The sequence below is a fragment of the Lepisosteus oculatus genome, chromosome 28, assembly GCF_040954835.1.
Source record: "Lepisosteus oculatus isolate fLepOcu1 chromosome 28, fLepOcu1.hap2, whole genome shotgun sequence".
Taxonomy (NCBI): Eukaryota; Metazoa; Chordata; class Actinopteri; order Semionotiformes; family Lepisosteidae; genus Lepisosteus; species Lepisosteus oculatus.
This window is the reverse complement of record NC_090723.1, coordinates 6079693-6100108: the sequence shown is the minus strand read 5'-3', so window position 1 is coordinate 6100108 and position 20416 is coordinate 6079693. Positions and strand designations below refer to the sequence as shown.

Below are 20416 nucleotides of genomic sequence, written 5' to 3'. Positions count from 1 at the left end.
ACATTGTTACTGTCAATAATACACTGGGCCGTGTATCTCTGTTTAATATCTGTCTGCGTTCACTCACGAATAATTCCATGCCAGAGGTTCCTTTTTATTGTAATTATAGTGCTTGTTAATGCAATCAGTGAAATGAGAACCAGCTCAGGACCCCAATTAAGAATATAAAGTAAATATCTAAATTAGTACACTTTATAAAAATAAAAGATCTGAATAGGTATGTTTTTTTTTCAAAGGAAGCCTTGCCAGTTTTGCCTCCTTACTTTAATGTTTGATTCATCTGTTATGAGGAACCACAAGCACAACCCCAGCACACAAGCAACAATTATTCAACATCATCCTCTCAGCTTGCATCATGATTACAGAGCTACAACACCTCTAAAGATTTTAAATGTTTGTCTTAAATCCCAGCTCAGATGGTGGGCTATAATCACGTTCCAGTATTATAGGTTATAAAGCGCTTGTGTTAAGGCTTGAAATTAAACCCAGTTCCATCCTTGCATTACATTTCCACTGCACCAGATTTACAACACAACCACAATTGTCCCCACGTTTTTCAATCTTTTGTACACTCTAAAGCAATCTGGGGGATTTTGCCAAAAAGAAGAGCAATGGGACAAATCTCCAGAGATGCTTCACAGTGCTTTTAATGCCCTGGGATCCTTTGTTCTCCATCATCTCAACAAACAAGTTCTTCAGCAAAAAACAGCAATTAAGTTTTTTTCTGTGTTTTGCCTGGTTGACATCATATCCAATTCTGCCTTCCCTTTGATGTTTCCTCATGTATTATTGTTTCAAATTGCACTGTTACTGGTTTATTTCAAATTAAAGCCTGCTTTCAGCTCCACCCTCTTCTTTAGCTGTCCCTATGGGTGGTGTGCAGCTGGAAGTATTTTTGACAGCACTTTGGGATCCTGGATCTGTGAAATCTATAGAACCCAGTTTAGATTGAGAACAGCAATTTATTGTACCGTAAAGCTCAGGTAAAGCAAAAATGAAATGTCTTCAGAAATAATTGCCAAGCTTTTTAAATTACAGTGTGAAATTATCCCGAGGTGCAACAAAGGAATCAGTGCTATAAAGGTAAACTATGGCTCCTAGAACCCCCCTAGACTAGTCTATGAAGATTGTTCAGCTGATGTTCGACTCCTTTGCTCTAGTAATTGCAATTCTGCAGGTATTAGGGCTCTGTCACTTATAATGGAAAGAACACGCCTGAAATATTGGATCGATCCAAAGCAAACGAGCACACTACAACAAATCATCACTAAAAATAAAAATTGTAGCCGTCTAAATGCCCTACCGTGCCAGAAATTGGCCTTGAGGAAATGATGAGATACTGCTTGGAGCGTGAAGAGAACGCTGGGGTCCAACCACTGCCCCCACACGGCCAGGTTTAAGTTCAATCCAGTTTAGCAGTTTATCTGTTTCTTAACATTTAATTAATTTGGAATCGCCAGCCGTGTGTTTTCAGGTCTCCACTCATGCTTGATCTGTAACAAGTAGGGGAGAATGAGGAGATGCAGACAGGGGCTTCCCACTCACCCACTTTCAAGCCAAACATCTGCTAATACACCGCAGACTATGCAGCCAATTGGAGTGGAGGCAGTGTGTAAACATGTCACCTGGATAATAAACTCAGCCCGGAATTCTGCAGTTTTCCAGCGGTTTTCCAGCGCTTCCGACGTGTTTCTACAATGCTGTCGCATGGTAAGCATTACAACACCCCACTAGTTTCAAATGTCTTTACACAACAGCTTCATATTGACCCAGTCAAGCATCCCACCTGAGACCAGAAAAATCAAGATGTTGCATGCCGACTGAAGAAAAGGCCAAGGACTTTCTGCCAAAATTAGCTCTGATTTTTGGGACTTGTTGGAAACCTGACAGCTGCATGTCCACACTTTATTAAGTGGACTCAGAAAGACAGAGGTATTAACTCCAAGAGCTGGCACACCTCTCCAGGAGTCTATATGACAGAAGAGGTCTCTTTAATCCTGTTTCAATCAACTAGAAAGCTTCATGTGTTCAAAAGCAATTCCTAGAAAACACAGTTTATAAAGAGAACTACATAATTAATAGGTCATCCTGTTACAGTTTTTTTATTGCTGTTATTTTCTTGATCTGTATTATTTATAGGCAACATGTAAACTCATGCAATAACATCAGGAACAGAGTGATATCTGTGAATATCCAACATACAATATATGTGCATACAGTATAATAATCATCTGATTATATCATCAAAGTGAAGGTTGCTTTGACAAATTTCAATAAAGAGTTTTAACAAAATATAACCAAGATTAATAAGCATAAAAAGGCAAAGCCTTTTTAACATTGATCCTATAGAATAGCTGCATAAGTTGATACCTTGCATTGCAGCCCTTAAAGATAATTTTATTCTCTTTCAGCTGGTGTCCCACAGAGCTGGGTCCCTGTTTTCTGTTTTCTTTCTACGCCTGCTCCTATGGTCCTCTCATTTCTTCAGATTGCATTTCATGCTGGTGATGCTCAAATGTTCCTATTCCTCCTCCTTCTGATGATTATTTCACCCCTGTCTCTCAGCTTGTCTCACATACAACCTCTCCAGCATGCACTCCCACTATCTTCAACTAAACCCCTCAATGCATGGCTTCCTTTTCTTCTCCTCCTCTGCAGACCTCACCACCTCATGTCTTCCCCTACTCCTCTGCCCCAAACCTTGGTGTCACACTTGACCCCTCTCTCCCTCTCCCTCTCCTATTCCCAACACATTTTCCTCTTGGGACTCCTACTTCTCTTCCACCAGACCTTCTATTCCTCCACTCCTTTCTCCCAATATCCGAAGACTGGTCATTGGAAAGAACTACCTACAAAAATAAGAAGTTCTCAGCCCCTGATAACACCTGTGATCTCCCAGCCCTCGGTTCCACTCTTCAGTAGCTCTTAAATCATACTGCATTAATGTTCAAAACTCTCAAAGTGTTTTTTTTTAGTGTTAAGGAACACTTTCCCTCAGGCTGTTTTCATTACTGCATTGTATTCATTTCTGTATAATGTTTTAATTTCGCATTTAATTTTGCCCAGCACAGCACTTACACCACTCTGCACCATTGTACTTTCATGCTGTTTAGACCTTATTGTCATTTTGTTAAGTTATATTATTGTGCTTACATGACTGATATTTGTTTACCTAATGTAAACTTCATACATACATACATTGCAGGTGGCTCTGGATAAGGGTGTCTGCTCAGTAAATAATATTCTGCATCTTCGCATGACTTTAAAGGTTTTGGGGTTATCAGCATGTATCAGAAAACATACAGCTTCAAGTCCATTAGGCTATTGCTTGAAACCAATTCTATTATTTTTATAACTCAACATTTTTTAAATGGAGTTCTAACGAAAGTTTGGGAGGGACAAGGGCAGCCAGACTAATTAAGCTCAGCTGCCACTAGCCACAATTAAGCCTGATGTAATTTCTCAGATTCCCATATATACAGTACAGTACCACACATCACTCCCTCCTCCACCCTGTCTCCACTGGGCTTGGGGGTCCTAGCCTCTCTGGCCTATGGCCGAGAGGGCGGCCCTCAACCAAATAGGTTAAGCCAAGTGTTCATGAAACTCAATACATTTTCTACTTTCACACAACCCTCAACTGCTCTCATTCCTCACAAAGTGGTTTTAATGTAACAGCATCTATCAGAGAACATACAGCTTCAGGAAGTCCATTAGGCTATTGCTTGAAACCAATTATATTATTTGTATTATATATTTATATATTACATATTTATATTTATTAACTCAGTATTTTTTCAGCTTCTGGTGTGATGATGATTCAGGCAGTTATAGCTGTGGTTGAACATATCATTTGTTTGGAAATGTATCAAATCAAAGTACATTATATGCCAATGTTTGTTGTTTTTTTTATTATAAATATAAATATAAAAATGCACTGATCAGAGCCTAGCAATTAAAGAATCAATATAACCATATTGTGTGCTCTGTTGATCTCAAAACTAATTGCATATCATTAAGATCTTGATCTTATTTACTTTAATAGAAGTTTTTATTTACTTTGGTAGCAGTAAAAGTAGTGTCAGACAGATAATTACATGGTCTTGCTAGCCACAGAACATTTGAAAACAAGTAAGTACGTAAGTTAATTCTTTTCACTAAGTACAGACAGTAAGTATGCAATTAGAACCAAGCATGTGATATCTTCTTATATAAGAAGATGTCTGATTAACAGAGCATGAACCTCTGAGCACTGCTGAGTTTGAAGGCATAAAAAGACTAATGCCAGTAGCCATATCACCCTGCAACTCACAGCTGGCAGCCCACTGAAGCTCAGCAGGTGTGAGCCTGGTCAGTACCTGGATGGGAGACTCCTGGGAAAAACTAAGGTTGCTGCTGGAAGAGGTGTTAGTGGGGGCAGCAGGGGACGCTCACCCTGCGGTATATGTGGGTCCTAATGCCCCAGTATAGTGACAGGGACACCATACTCTAAACAGGTGCCATCCTTGAGATGAGAAGTAAATCCGAGGTTCTGACTCTCTGTGGTCATTAAAAATCCCAGGGTGTTTCTCGAAAAGAGTAGGGGTGTAACCCCAGTGTCCTGGCCAAATTTCCCATTGGCCCTTACCCATCATGGCCTCCCATTAATCCCCATCTATGAACTGGCTTTATTACTCTGCTCTCCTCCCCACTGAGAGCTGGTGTGTGGTGAGCGTTCTGGCGCACTATGGCTGCCATCGCATCATCCAGGTGGGGCTGCACACTGGTGGTGGAGGGGATCCCCATTACCTGTAAAAGTGCTTTGAGTGGAGTGTCCAGAAAAGCGCTATATAAGTGTAAGCAATTATTATTATTATAACTATTATTACTAAGCAACAGAACATCAATGTGATCAAATAGAACTTAAAGAACATCATAAGAGCAAACACAACTTAAAGATAACATACACCGTGCTCTGCTTGACCCAGCTCAGTGACCAAACCCTTGAATGATGTCACACTAACGTTTACTCCCTCCTAAAATTAATAGGTCTTTAATTAAAAAAAACATTAAGCACATTGTGTTCAGATTCAGTGCAGCAGGCAGCGGATTTGTTTTAAGGCTGGCAGCACTGAGATGTCCTTCAGCACCTAAAGCCAATGTATCATCTCTACTAGACCGACCTCTCCAAGCCATAAAAGCGTTAAATCCTTGTTTTTTGTGCTGAAGATAATTAGGTCGCTCCTCTGCAGAAGTTTAAAAAAAAAGGAATTGAGAGAACATGATCTAGGTCACAACATCAGCAACAAGATGAAATTACAAGACTTAACTGCTCCATGATGTCAAGTCTCAACATCTTCATTTAATCTACGCCACCTCCATAGACATCACTATCTGATGTGCATTTACAGTATACAGTATGCCTACACTCTTTGATTATGCAGCCATAATATGTTATTTTTACAAGAAGGAACTACTCTGAAAACACTATGATAAACATTTTCACACATAAAAACCACTAGATCTTATCTTAATATTCATTATTTTAAATATTCTTTAAATAATATTTGTGTTTTTTCTTTCTTTTTTAGTTGGTTTTGTTTAACAGGCTGTTTATTTTTTATGTCTGTTAGGTGTTTTTTTTGGTACTGACAAATGAGTTCTTGGAAAATACTTATTATTATTCTTTGTATAAGGAATTGGTGTACTCATGAACCATCTTTAAGAACAGCTTATTGACATTTGAAAATTGTATTTTATATAAGTTTTAAAATCAATGCTCTTCAAGTCAGTTACCAGACAACAAGACAGGGCCCTTTTCCTGGCCAGTGTTGTACAAGCCTCATCCCACAGTGTGAAATATGCACTAAAAGACGTTTTGGTTTAAATATAAGCTGTGCTATTTATCAGCAGTGCCATGGAGTCCCCACACATGGGAGAGAAGAGTTACAATGAGTGAACATAAAAACAAACAAAGACTGAAAACAAGAGGAGGCCCTTCTACCAATCTAGTTTAATCGACTGCTACTAGAAAAGAGTTAGAGGATATCATCCAGCTGTTTTTTGAAAGAAGCCAGGGTGTTGACTTTGGAAAAAGGGCACTAATACAGACCCTTCTCAGTAATACAGTGTCTTCTAGCTCAAATTTAAGCACTGCTGGTTTTGTTTCATAGTTCTTGATCGGTAATGCCCTTTTCTTTGGAGAAAACACATCTGGTTAACATGGAGCTATAACAGAGGCAACCAGACTGGGATATCCATCGGAGGCTCAAAATTTTGTTCAAAAAGAGAAAATAATAAAATAAACAATGAAAGAACTAACTATATGTTGTGCTTTTTGGAAACCATGTTGGAACTATATATCGGTTTCTGCAAAATGACTTTAGCCTGCAGTTCCAGTGATAAGCAGAAGATAAAAAGGTCAATAACTGTGATAGTTGACACAGCTTCAGCTGTGATATTCACTTTGATTTGCGTTGCTGCCTATATAAATCATTTGCTCAGGCCATAACTTCCTAAGAGAATGCAGGAGTTCAAGAAGAAGGTAAACTGAATACAGCAAACACAGATCCTATAAAACCTTAGTCAATCTGCGGTGATACAGAAGTCTCATAGAATAAGACAGAAAGTCCTCTCATCAACACCAACCCCTCCCCCCAAAATAAAACAACAGCACCCTAAATTATTTCTTATTCATTTTGCATCTTTCTGGCTTATAGATTTTACAGTCTTTCACTGAATATCGGTGTGCTATTAGGCGGAAAACACAGCACTGCTACACTTCCCACAAAATGCCCAATTCAGAGAACAATAACAAAAACACAACAATTGCGGTAACAGGTGCAACAAAGATAGTACAAAGAAAGCTGTCTGCAGCCTGAGGGGTCCTGTTATTCAGCAGTCATTGGGGTCAAGGGCAAAAGATCTGTGAATCCTCTGGGTGAACTTTATTTGCATGTAACCACCTCTGCTTAACATCCGCCAGGGGTGATCATAAAAGTCACCTTTCTCATGTTCCTGTGATTAAATCAGGCCAAGGATAATGTTTCAAAAAGGAAAATGAATTAAACAAAATACATTACAGAAATAAGGAAAAAACATGAAACATTGAAGTACTAAATAAAGGTGTAATGTAAAATAATGACAGTTTTCTAGCAACCCACATGCTTAGTGCAAAAGTCAAGATTCTGTCTCATGGAAAAAGCTCTGAATGGGACTAGGCAGCAACCAGAGAAAATGAGGGCAATGTTTGATTTTGCATCTGTGGCTGAAAAAGGAGTCTTACCTGTTTGCTCCTGTGCCCAAACTCTCATGAACTCAGCCTGGGAGAGGCAGATCAGCAGCACAGTACATAGACCCATTTTCAGAACCTCCCAGCCAGCGCTCCTTCACTGCCTCTCTCCTCCTCTGTCTTTCTCTCCTCTTCTTCTCTCCGTTCTGACTTTAAAAGGGATCCTGTCCGGTTCCTTCCCTCTCTCTCTCCCTCTCAGTGCTGTTCTGATGTTGCCATGGAAATGTGGGACTCAACAACTGATGAGGCACTGCAGTTCAGAGACGAAAGTGTCCTCTCTCTCTCCCTCTCTCTCTCTCATTTTTTTCTGTTTCTCTATCTCCCTCCTCTGCCTTGCCTCTCTCCACTCCGGCGCCGGTAAACCACTCTGTAATCACAGCAGGGCAGAGACAGACCCATATAGATATATTTATATATTTTGGTTTCTGTTCTCAGATCAAAAAAAGGATGTCAAGTCCTAAAGAAGGACAGGAATTTGGCGCCTCCTTGTGGTTATGCGTGTCACATGTAATGATAAAAAAACAGCTGTTCTGTGAGGTACAGTGCAGTAAATAGCAGACAGAGATTATGGGTTTCTGGGCATATTTTTGCACTAGTTTATTGCCTTTGCTATCAAACCTACACATCTTAAAGATTTACTTAATTCACCTCCTTAAAATATGAATCTAGTAAGTATGAAGCACTACAATGAAGAAATATAAAACAAACATCTCCATACCTGATAAAACGTGACTGGTCTTAACCTCTACAAACGTGCCTGCAGAAAGAAAAACATGATCTGATTTGATCTCATTTGGTCTTACAGGTATCTCGGTGGTGCTGGAAGAGCAAAATTAATTTTTCAGATGTCTGAACTTTATGAACTCTACATCACCATCCCTCTGCCTACAAACCCCTGTGCACTGCCCAGGGTGAGGGCATGAACTGACCGATACACCTAGCACTGCACTGCCAGCAGACTTGCTCTCATTAGCAATAATCAGGCATAACCATTCCCTGGTCAACATCTAGGAGGAAAACACTGGGGTTTTCCGAGATGCCACAACCCTTACCAGAAATAAGAGGTTTTCTGGTAATGGGCAGAAGAAAAAAGCACACAGAACGAAAGGGAGAGGGGATGGAAATGCAGCCCTTCGAAATAAAGTTAAAAGAGGACAAAATGAGTAAAGAAAGCGCCTCGTCCCAAAACATCCAAGATAATCAGAAATGACGTCAACGTGTTCTTCATTGACACATGATGACAGCAACACCCTCACATATCTGGAATTAATAAAAATTACTCTGTTTTGGCTAAAGAGTCCCTACCTCTGTGCCTGGGCTCATCATTGTTCCATTAACCTTTGATAACATCCTCTTCGCAGGGTTTTACGGCATAATAAATGGATGGGAAACGCCACCTGCGGTTTCAGACTGTCATGCCAAAACCTCTCAAATTCTACTCAAACGCACGAGACACGGAAAAACAAGAAGTTGACGCGCTATTGCAACCTCATGGTGAGCATCAGGCAACAGGTACAAGGCAGTCGGGTTTGGCGCTGCTGGCATTTTAGGAAAATGAACTGGAGCAGGTTCATAAAATCCTGCGCAGCTGTTGTTTATGAGGAATGCCAATACTCCTACGCAGACACACACAAACACACACTCCAAGGAAAAAACAATGGGAAAAGGAATGAAGGAAGCATCGGGCAGATGGCTGACTTGACAACAAACATGCTTTTCTCTCAAAGAGCCTCTGCAGAGGATTTTTGATAAAACAAGGGATCATAAAAAACAACAAATCTGTCCCATTAAAGAAGGCAGAAGAAGCAAAGCTATAAAGTGAACAGCAGGAAGGATGTGTACACAGGGCTTTGCTATTGTTTCTGATCCTAATCTTCGCAGTTGTCATGGACATATGGAATTGTTTCTGTACAGATTCATGATGTTAAACGTCTATAAATGCTCAACAGAAAAATAACTGAAATACAAAAAACATGAATAAGAAGTGTTAATATTCTTAACGTGTAAAAGCACCCAAACAGAATTAACTTTCAAAACTGTTTTAAAAACATGACACATTTTGACATTTGAACACTCATGGAGTACACACACGCACAAGCAACAGAAGCCCTGACAAGCAGGCTGTTTGTTAAACCAGAGACATTTTTGATTAAATCCATTGCAGTGATCGTGACCTTTAAAATCCCAAGAAGCTTCGGAAATTGCAACTCCACAGACCAGGTTCAGTCTTTCTTCTTAAGGCTGCTCCAGATATCCCTAAACTTATCTCTTTCTGCACTTAGCGTTTTTTTGCATAGACCTTCATAATTATGAAGCAGACTACAATTTAACCTTTGTTTGTATTGGGACCCATTTACAGTATTTCTGAGTCTGCAGCACACAGAGGCAGTACTGAAGTTGATTCATATGTACTTCTTCTCCGTGATTCTTTAATTCTGCCAGTTCAGGTGTGGTTTCCTTTTTAAGTGTTATCTGACTAATGACATGGTAACAGATAGGCATGTTGCCTAAAGTAATCAATTGCATTAAATTTACACTGAAGTTTTGGAACTACATTTTAATCCTGGCCTGGTTGTTGGTTCATCCCATTAGAAATGCAATTTTAAGGAACAAAGAGAAGGAGATTTGTGAAACCTAGTTAACTTGCACCTGTGAAAATCATTCTTCCTCTAGCAAACCTTAAGGAAGAAGCTTTTTATTAACTACTCTCACTTCTGTACTTTACTGTTAAAAGCGCAGTACATGCCAAAAGGTTTTTAGATATATTTGTTTGAAGAGTTCCTAGACATGACTTGCATGCTTTTTTTTCACTGCTTTCCAATATTGCAGCTGTAAAGCCCAATATGACAATGGCTATCTGTTAATGAAAAGCCAGATTTGTCAAACACTGTACAGTATGTTTCAAACTCATACTGTATATGTTAGAGAGCATGGCGAAAAACCATGCACTGCGTGTATTTGTTTCTGCTTCCACTTTGTGAAAATGCATCCCTAAACACCCAGCCACATGGTTGAAGCCAATACCCTAACTTGTTTCAGAAAATGGCTAAATGAGATTCACAGATCAATTAAACACTAGACTGGCCAAGTGGCCTCGTCTCCTTTGTAAAATTGCTTATGTTATTCAAAACAACTATGACTGGGAAGTGATGATTAGTGATTCTTGGAGATATGTGCAAATTTATTGCTCAGAAACTAACAGTCAACTACCATAACATGAACAATCCCCCTACTTTTTTTTAAAAGGAAGAAACTAATCATAACATTATTATAAGAAAGTTGTGCAATCCTATTTTTTATCCCAGAAAACCCAGAAAAAAAGAAAAACAGACAGTTTTCATAAAGCAATAAATAGCTGAAGCAAGATTTGATATGGCCTGCCCCACGCTACGTCTCTCCTTTGCAGTTCACAATTGCACCGGCTGGAGAGTCCCGGCTCTGCTGTTGAAAGGATGTCTTCTAGCACGAAGCGTGGGAAGATGGATCAGCAGCACATGCAGCTGGTTCTTGTGCTTTTGCTGGGTTCAGGTGGGCTGACCAGGCCCTGAATTGCTCTCCCCTCTCAGCACTGTATTAACCTGGCAGGGAAACCGCAGGGCTGCTTCCCATTAGAGCTTTAGCCACAGATCCTCGCTTGACTCACTCAGTCCGATTGAAAACATATTGAGGATCAGCGGGGCTAAATCTTGAAAACTAAAAGCAATAAATAAATAAGAGCAAAGGCCGAAAGTGACTCTTGCATTGGCAACTAGGATGTGGTATCCAGAAATTGGATTATGGAACATGTGTGTGTGTTTGTGTGTTACATGCGTGGGCGGGGGTTATTAAGTGCGTTTTGCTCTCTAAAATTCTGCTGTAACTGCATATTTTTTTTAATATCTGTTATGGCCTCATTTTCATCAGCTATAAAGATTCATTTCAATAGTGCAAGAGTTTCACATGTAAAGAATGTGTAAATAGACCCCAAACTCCTTTACTGCAGTTTAACAAAATGGAAGCACCTTAGGCTATTACACAGACACTGATTATTTTGTATGTGGGAGCTTCTGTTGTCATTCTTGTGCAGGATTTAGGTGTTTTTGATTGAAGGGAAGTTACAGTACATAAACAAGGAAGCCTGTTTAATGCAGCTTGCTCATTCAGGTGTTGGCATCTTATTGATCAGATGATCTAATAATCCGAATACCCGTTAAAGACTTTAACAGACTTTACCTGTTAAAAATGGTTTTAATAACGTGGCTGGAAGGTTAGTTCCAGACAACTATGACTTGACACAAAGAAGTGCTTATTGTTCATAGTCCAAAATATACTTTCTTGTTCTTTTCACATGTGCCTTTGGGATCTTTTTTCATTGCTGAGAATGCAGTAATCCCCTAGGTCAGCTGGTCCGATATTTTCAACAGGGGTGTCATTGTAGTAGATTCCGGACCGTGCCCTTACTGGAGATTGATGTCCACTCCATGCAGTATTTTTGTGTGGGATTCCTCAGGGGACCGGAGTGGGGCACTGAAGGACACTATGTACACATTACATGAGAGATGATTTAACACTGCAGAAAACACTGAGAACGATTGAATATGGGGGAGAGTGGCACCAAGGCTGCAACAGACCTGCCTAAATTAATCTAGCCTCCTGAACCATTTTATGAGTCAATTTTGAAGACCCTTTTCAAGTCGTCTCATTTCAAGATTGTAAAGATTGTTTTTTTACAAAAAAACTTATGTACAATATTGCTCTGCATGTCAGATCTGGAGTTATTTCGTTACCCCTAGCATGATAAAAGCACCGTATACAACTTCCTTCCATCCTTCCTTTAAAGACTGTGGTGAAGGTAAAGGTCAAATGTGTGCACTGCTCCAGCTAAGAGACTAAGCAAAGAAGAAGGAGACACTTCTCAATAAAGAAATGTAGCAAAATCATTAAGCCATGCTGATTTCACAAGAGCGCTTAAAAGCTGGCTCAGTGACATCCTTGAATCAATAATCCTAGAGTTTAACAGACTAAATTGCCCTTGACTCTTTTTCAGTTGCTCTAAAAGACTTCAAACATCTTTTAGATTTTCATCTTGAAAAAATATATTTCTTCCCCAACAACTGGTGATTCACCACTTAAACAAGAAACTGTCTGCAAGATAAGTGAAGGCGACCAGAGATCAAGGAAAGTAATATATTAAATACTACAAACTCCAGAGAGGCTGTGAGGATTTTAGAAGGAGTAAGCACTCTATTGCAACGCTGAGTACAGTGAAAGCACACTGACTTTGAGTCTGGGAGCGCAGAAGGTCATTAACACAGGAACAGTTTCTCTCACAGACCCCTAGTCTTGTAGTTAGCGTTCCCTCATTACAAGAAATAAAACAGGCAACAAGATGCCAAGGGACTGGAGGAAACAATATAGGTAGGTTACTTCAGGTTGTGCAAGAGAATTACCCACACTCATTCAAAAGTCCCAGTATTGGAATATGTCTAGGCTGTGGAGAGACAGTGGAAGCAGGAGAAAGTGAGAGAGACACATAAAAAGATGGACATATAAGATGAATACACTATCTACCTATGTAAGTTTTGAGAGTGTCCAGTAATACAGCACTTTTGAAACCATATGACAAACTGGTCTCATGAGACAGAACTCACGAGCCCCCCACAGCATCGTCTCAGCAGCGACTCACGAATTACTATCAATATTCAGGCACAACAACATTTGCTTCTCTCACAGAAATAATTCCCATCAAAAGAAGTAGTTCAAGTAGGTAGCTGCGGCTGCATGGTTAAGGTGCAAAGGAACAAGTAAAACTAGAAACAAGTAAAGAAAAGAAACACCATGTGTTCAGGCTGTGGAGCCTTCTTGTGGTGAGGTGCGGTGTGGAGGGATGGAGCCTTTCAAGTGTCCTTACACCCGAAGAAGGCTCCCCAGACGAAACGTTGTGCTTCTTTTCTTCTCAGCATAGAATAAGTCTTTACTTGTTCCTCACCAAAAGCAGTTTTGTTAGGTTTCATTTTGGCAGTACAAAAATCGTAAAACAGTTATTGGGTGCCTTCTTCTCCTCCTGTAAACCTGATTTCCCATTTTTCTTTTCTGTATGAGCTCCCACTGCTTGCACATGTTCATTTTATGTTACTTGTGATTTTGAAAATAAAAAGACCAGGCAGGGTAAGGAAAGGTATACGGACTACCATAGTGGAGTATGAAAAACATAACCTGCACTGAGAGGTAGGTTCAACAGGTAGAAGTGTAGCACATCTACCATCTTGAGTGGAAACGGGACAATGCAGTGACCTATTTCCACCAATGCCTTTCACCTGGGACTGATTCGCCTCAAATGCTACATCATCTAAATAAGCTGCTGATTTAGTTCCAGCTGAAATAAAAGAAAAATCAGGAGCTTTTTTCCTGGCCGTGAATCTTTGCCCTGCTGCTCGTGAAGCAGGAGGGCAAGCCTTCTGTGAGGCAGATTTGTCGAGAAAACTCGAGCTTCATTCAAGTCATGTGGAATAAAAGAAGCCAAGCCAAACCCCCCCCCCCACCCCAAAAAAAAACGGAATCCCTCTTGAGATGGGACCTGTCAATGATTGAGAGCATAGCATTCCCCTTTTCCATCTCTGGTCAGGAACATCTGTGCTGCTGCTGCTTTCAAAATGTTCTTTTTATTTCTTTAAATAAACGCTGTGTTAAACAATCTGCATTTTACATCTGGTTTCCCTACTGATAGTAAAGTAATATCACACACAACAACTTGTGGAAAACGATCTCAGGACTGTGGAATGGAGTATGTTTTCTATTTTCAGTCCCCGATACGAAATGTCACCTCACTTTTCCAATAGGATTTGCTGCCTGTGGAGCAGGAAGTGGCTGGATATCATTAGGAGTCCTGAGGTTCCACTGTCCTGTCTGACCCCTTTGTTTGCCTCCTGAAAGATTGATGTAGGCCAGCTGGCAACAACAGGAGCAACAGCACAATGTAGTCGACTTGGCAGTTTTCCTCCTGGGGGTTTCCCTAGTGGCGATATGTCAACGTGGCAATTGAAAAATTAAGTTATTTACACTGAGGATCACGAGAACTTCACGAGAAAGAATATCGCAAGGTTGGAATTTAGACTTGTCTTGGGAAAATAAACCGCACCTGAAAGGTCCAGGTGTGCATTCGATTAATTCAGCCTTCAATGGAAAAAAAGAAAAACATTCTTCTGTGCCCCTAATGTTGCGCAGGTAATTAAAAATCTACCACACATATATTGACACAAAGGTGTTCAATTGCAACACAATTAACTCCACCCATAACAGGATATAACCATGAACAGGATTAGACACTATAAGCCCAAGAAATGCTTGTTCTGCAATTGCCACAGCAGCTGTTCGCTGGTCAAACTAATACCTACACAATGATGACAGATACAAATACATATCTACAAATTTATACTGCTTCTTTCTATTCTCATCTGTCTGGAGTAGTGAATATGTCAACTGAAAAAGTAATGTGAGTAATGTAGTTATATTCACTGTATATTACACATCACATTTGTGTTTTATGGCTTGTATCAGGTAAAATACATCAAATATAATTCCCACATTACTTGTAATTCATTCTCACATAAGAATGCACCACACAGCATTGTTATTCCATGTCAAGCAAAAGAAACATCTGAAAAACATTAAACATATTAAATAATAAGGATTAATCTATATTACTGTTCTTTCAGAGCTTGTTGAGATTTATCCTAGCAAGTAGCTGAAAGAACTTACTCTGGGATGTCATTACTATCTATTTAAGGCAGATCAACGCTAAAAAGCACAAACCCCTCCTTAGTTTTTATCCCTGTGAACTTAATCAGATGTACTACAGGACAGCTTCCAAGCAATTACTGAGCTTTAAGACGCCCCACAATGACTTACAGTAGTATATAATGATTTCCTCAAGCTCTTTCTAACACCTCTGAAACTTGCTGCTATAGATTTGACATACAAAACCAAAAAGGTCAGCCTATGTATCCATTTCCTGTAGTTCCTTTGAGGTTTTTGAAACTGGACATATTTCCGTGGCCTCAATTTCTGTGCTTCTTGTCACTGTATGTGTGTCAAGATGCTGGAAAATACTTTTCCTGCCCCCTTGTGGTCTCTAAGTGCATTTCATCATTAATACTAAAAAAGGTCAAATCCTTATGTTTTTACTTGGTTTCCCATTTCTCTTACGAAACCATTATGTTTCTTTACCAGCTCTTGGTCCTTTGTGCTTAAATTGCAGTTTGGTGCACTAATAAACTATTACAGGAAATAACAGCTCCTGACAAAAAACTCATACATTTTCTCACTGTTTCACCCAGTTTCGAGGGGAGCTGGAGCTTATCCTGGAAAGCAACAGGCACAAGGCAGGATACACTATGGACAGGACACCAGCACATTACAGGGCAGATACAGCCACACACTCACGCCAGGGCCAGCTTCCCAAAGAAGCCAATTAACCCACCAGCATGTCTTTGGACTGTGGGAGAAAACCCACATGAACATGGAGATTACATACAACTGCTACAAAGATAGTACCACAGATCATGGATTGAACCCTGTCCCCCAGCAACGACAAGCACTGTCTGTAATGAATGGAAATCATACTAATCTTCTGCATGACCTCTGAAAATGGTGCCCCACTAAACTGATTCCTTTCCACTCTTCCCCGAAATCAGCTTGGAGTAGCTGTTCATTTAATGAGTTATTTTTCCTGGTAAAATAAGTTTAGATGGCAAACAAAACTTCAGCAGAAAATACAATCAAAAGCCAAGAGAGTTGAATGTGCATAAGAGGTTCCATGACAAATAAGAAAATAAACATATGCACTAATAGCGAAACTAAGAAAAACTGACCAAGCATTTCAGGGGGACACATAACAAAATAAGAACAGGAAAATAAGAGTACACACTGATACAAAACCCTAAAAGAGCCCTCTGTCTGGCACAGCAGAGCATGTCTCAGGGGTAAATTGTGCTGTGAGGAGGCTCTCTGCTTTCCAAACACCGTACCAACAGCACAGCTGGATAAACATTGATGCAGAGCCAGGATAACTATAAACTTTTGCTCCCCTGCTTATATTTCACTTATTACTACTATTATCGTTATAGGACGACTTAACAGAAAAACCCCATCTGCAAATGTTCATTGCGTTGCGAGATACAATTAGATTGTACTGTATTTTCCACTCAGATTGGGGCTACATTCAATTACATGTATAGTCTTTGCAAGAAAACACCGGAGCCAAAACTGTCTTTCAAACTGAAAACAGACCAAACTCACCCCCAGTTTGTTACACAAACATAACTGTCTCTCAGTCTGCATCCTTCACTGACAGAGCCTATCTCCCTCAGCACATCTCTCCACAACCAAGCGCCAGCCCTTTATCTCTATCAATCTAGCGGCACCACGCTGTGTACACAGTGTCAGCATCACATCTCATCTTTCAAATTCAATGATACAGTTGAAATGGAGAGACTTACAGAGAGTCTCCCTCTCTGTAAGACACCCTTGTGACTTCTCAATCCTCAGTCATCTCTCAAGCCCTCTATAGCATATCTTGCAACAGATACCTATCTCGATTGTTGTTAACAGCTACTCCTGGTATGCCTTTAAAAATATCCCACTGCTCTTTCATACCTTAACCCTCCACTAATTCTACAGCACAGAAAACCAGTGTGAAAATTCACACCAAAAAATATTTCACTATTCATGTTTAAGATAAGTGAAAAACAGCATATAAGCTGAGTAAGCCAGGAAGAAGATCCATCAGAGGAAATAATGTTTGTATGGAAAACTGAGGTCTGGCAGAGATTCAGCTCCCCCAGTCTGGGCTGGACCTGCTCCTCAGCCTGGGAAAGAAACAAGCAATGCACTTTCTGGGACCAGCTTCCATTCCGCGAGCCAGACTCTTCCTCACAAGCTTTTCTAATTATGCATGTCTTTGTCAGGCTGTCAGGGCAGTCTGTGTTTTTCTCCCCTGAGTGGAAGGCAAACAATCCTGCTGGTCAGCTGGGACTGGTCTGGGAGGGGCAGCTATTCAGAGCAGCTCAGCCCAGCTGTGAACCATCACAATAACTAGAGCTGGGAGGACACAGTATCAGCAGATGGGGGTATAGCTCAGGGGTAGAGCATTTGACTGCAGATCAAGAGGTCCCCGGTTCAAATCCGGGTGCCCCCTCATGATTTTTAATTTTTACTTCAACTGCAATTAAAATACAAATGCAAACTGGGTAAGTATATACTTTCTCAGAGAAAATAATTCAGACACTTTGGAAGGAGCACTTCAGACAGATATGCTTATGTACAAGAAGAGCGATCCCTCTGAAAAAGTTGTTAATCCTTTTGATGAAAAAAAATAAGTGTCAGTTCTACACTGTCACTAATGAATGACATTAAGTCTCAATACAGGCAAATTTTTCTCTGAAGGCATCAGGCTCTTCAAAAGGATTTCCACCAGTGGTACTTGAAAGCTCTATTCAATTCTTTTTTTTACAGAGCAGAATTAACATCATCACAGTTCTTAGACAACAACAGTACAACATCAAGATGTGCTTAGGAAATGGTAACTTCAAAAATGCAACTTATGCCGACGGAGGTTTTATAGAAAGGGAAAGCAAATTTCCATACAATCCCAGATAAACCTGAAAAAAACGTTTTCAAGGCTACAGCTTCATGCTGTAGCATGCTGTAACTTGGTGAAGTTACCCAAAACAGGCTTTCAGAAAGGTTTTCTGGGCAGGGTCTGTTATCAAGTCAGGGCAGTAAAGAAAATGCACCAGGCCTGCCATAAAACTTTCGGATTTAGCTGAACAGGAATTAGCGGTACCAACCACTGGAGACCATCAGAAAAGGCTCCCAATGAGAAGAGGTCACATGGCCTGTTGTACTCATTCGGTTTTTATTCCTCTATGTTGTGTAAGCTGGCATTGTGTGAACCCTCCCAAGAGAGGAAAAAGCCTGAGTTGCCAGTCTTTAGGAGGTAACTGGAGAACCCTGAGAAAACCCTCGGAAACACAAGGAGAAAACGCAAGTACCATAGAGACAGGCACTCCCGGCTGCAGTCAGACCCTCGACACAAACCGTGAGTCAGCAGTGCGAACTGCCATGTTACTGTGTCGACGGAAAACAATATTCATCCAGACTTGAGCTGGGAAACCCCTGTTGCCGCCCAAACACCTTGTTTCAAAACATGAAGCACAGACGAAGTACAGAACTGTTTCCACAGAAATACAGAATAATAAATATGTGCACACTATGCAAATTCGACAGAATAAGAGCCAATATCTCTTATTTTGTCGCACGTGCATAGTGTGCACTATTGCAAATGCAATACATTAGACATAAAATATCTCAGGAAACCTGTTACAGTAAAAAATTAATATATCACACCTGAAAAAGAAATAACTGCACCTAAAGAAGGCTCAATGGACTACTATACTTAAGAACAGCTTCTACCCTACAGCACTGCACAAAGTGAACTGCAATGCCTCACAATTCAACCCACTGTTGCACTGGGCACTTTTACTGTACTTTCTACTACATATTTATTATTCTGTTTGTATTTATGGCTCTGTATGTTTATTGTCAGTACATACTGTCACTATTTATTATTTATTATTTTGTAATGTACTGTCTATATTGCATGGTCTTATCTGTTGTACTGTGCATGTCCTGAGACATCGGAGCGAGTAAGAACCCCATTGTGTATGTCCACATGGCAAATAAACTCCTCTGTCTAGCCCTGTCGAACCCCATCTATTTTTTCTTTGTAATTAAAACTCTTAAAGAATTAACTTCTGCCTGTTCCTTTGCAGAATTCATGCTAACGTCCCAATTCAGACCATCTCCACATTAATAAATCACCTCTCCAATGTTTGAAGAAGGCAACATTGTAAAGTTTACAATTACAGTCATTATGGCATTTTTAGGGCCCACCTGAGTCAGCCACACCCATCAAAGCGATCTTATCACAGCATCGAGCTGATTCATACAAAAAATGCATTGAATTCTGCACACAGTTTTACCATATTAAGTCTCATGTTCTTTTCCAGTGTGTGTGTGTACAGAGGTGTTTTCAAGTATTACTACCAAACCTATTTCTTAGAATTTCCATTCGTGATGCAATGAGTTTTCCTACCAAGCGCCAAAAAACTTAAGAGGATTCATTCACAAGTAAATTCATTAAGAAGCTTATTAACAGCGATTAGCTCAGCAGCATGGGCCCTGTCTCTCTAATGGGATTGAGTGAAGAGCTGCTGTAATGGGGAAAGAGTCTGTTGTAAAACGGGCTGTAATTCCATTGTGTTTGCGTTTGTGTTACAAGCCCAGTCTGCAGCCCTGTTGCCTGATAACATTAAGGAGAACCCTTCTGCAAACAACAATCCATTCACGGCTCATTAGAGGTCAGGCCTGGGCAGCCAGGAGCAATATGGCAATTCATTCACAGCACACTCACACACCTGGAAGTGCAAAACACACAACATAAACACAATGGCAAATCAAATGCACACCCCCCACCCCCACAGTCTATCAAATCTTTTAATTTATCAATTTCCATCACTGCCTGGCTCATTCCTTTCAGTTCTGCACAGATTTAATAATGTGTGGCTATTGCTAAACTCTTGTCTTCAATGGCAGTGTAAATTATATCAAAAGGAGCACAGTCAGGTCAAACCCCACTCCTATACTCCTTGTGAATCTGTTAAAGAAGCATATTTCTGTCTTATCAATGTAGGCGCTAATGCCATGAAGGTCTTAGCAAGAAAGGAAAAGGACAGAGGTCAGAAAAGAATTAAATGTGTTTCTGTTTAAGTCATTTAAACAGAATGTAATATCTTTTAGTAATATATCTTTCAGGGGATCATATGTTGGTTTACCAATTATAATGACCTGCTCCCTGGCAGCAATGCAACCTGAAAGGACAGCGATGCTTTAGTGCACAAACAAGCAAGGACAATTTTAGTACCTCAGAGTCTTGATGCAAAGGTTGTAGAACTTATCACAGTTTGAAAGTCTCACTTCATCTACTTTCAATTTAAAGTCCCAAATAACCTCTTATCTGGGACGCTCCTTTAATAAGAGAATCAGCACAGGGGCTGGAATGGAGGGGGTAAGAACCAGTCTACCCAGAACATTAAATCACTGTCTCAC

The 20416-nt window shown here is 40.2% G+C and overlaps 1 protein-coding gene and 1 non-coding gene across 3 annotated transcripts in view; one reads left to right on the top strand and one right to left on the bottom strand.

The window, feature by feature from the left end:
• Positions 1-20416, bottom strand: part of plxdc1 (plexin domain containing 1) — a 67724-nt gene that overhangs the window by 40671 nt on the left and 6637 nt on the right. The window contains exons 2-3 of one of the 2 annotated variants that reach the window (XM_006638263.3): positions 7989-8027; positions 7265-7637 (exon numbers count right to left, since the gene is read on the bottom strand). The exons of the other annotated variant lie outside the window; for it this stretch is intronic. Coding sequence (XP_006638326.3) covers positions 7265-7340 — 76 coding nt within the window. The 5' untranslated portion in view covers positions 7341-7637; positions 7989-8027. The remainder of the gene's footprint in view (positions 1-7264; positions 7638-7988; positions 8028-20416) is intronic. 2 annotated transcript variants of the gene reach the window in all.
• On the top strand, positions 17373-17444 carry trnac-gca (transfer RNA cysteine (anticodon GCA)). The gene has a single exon. It is a non-coding gene; the product is annotated as a tRNA-Cys (tRNA).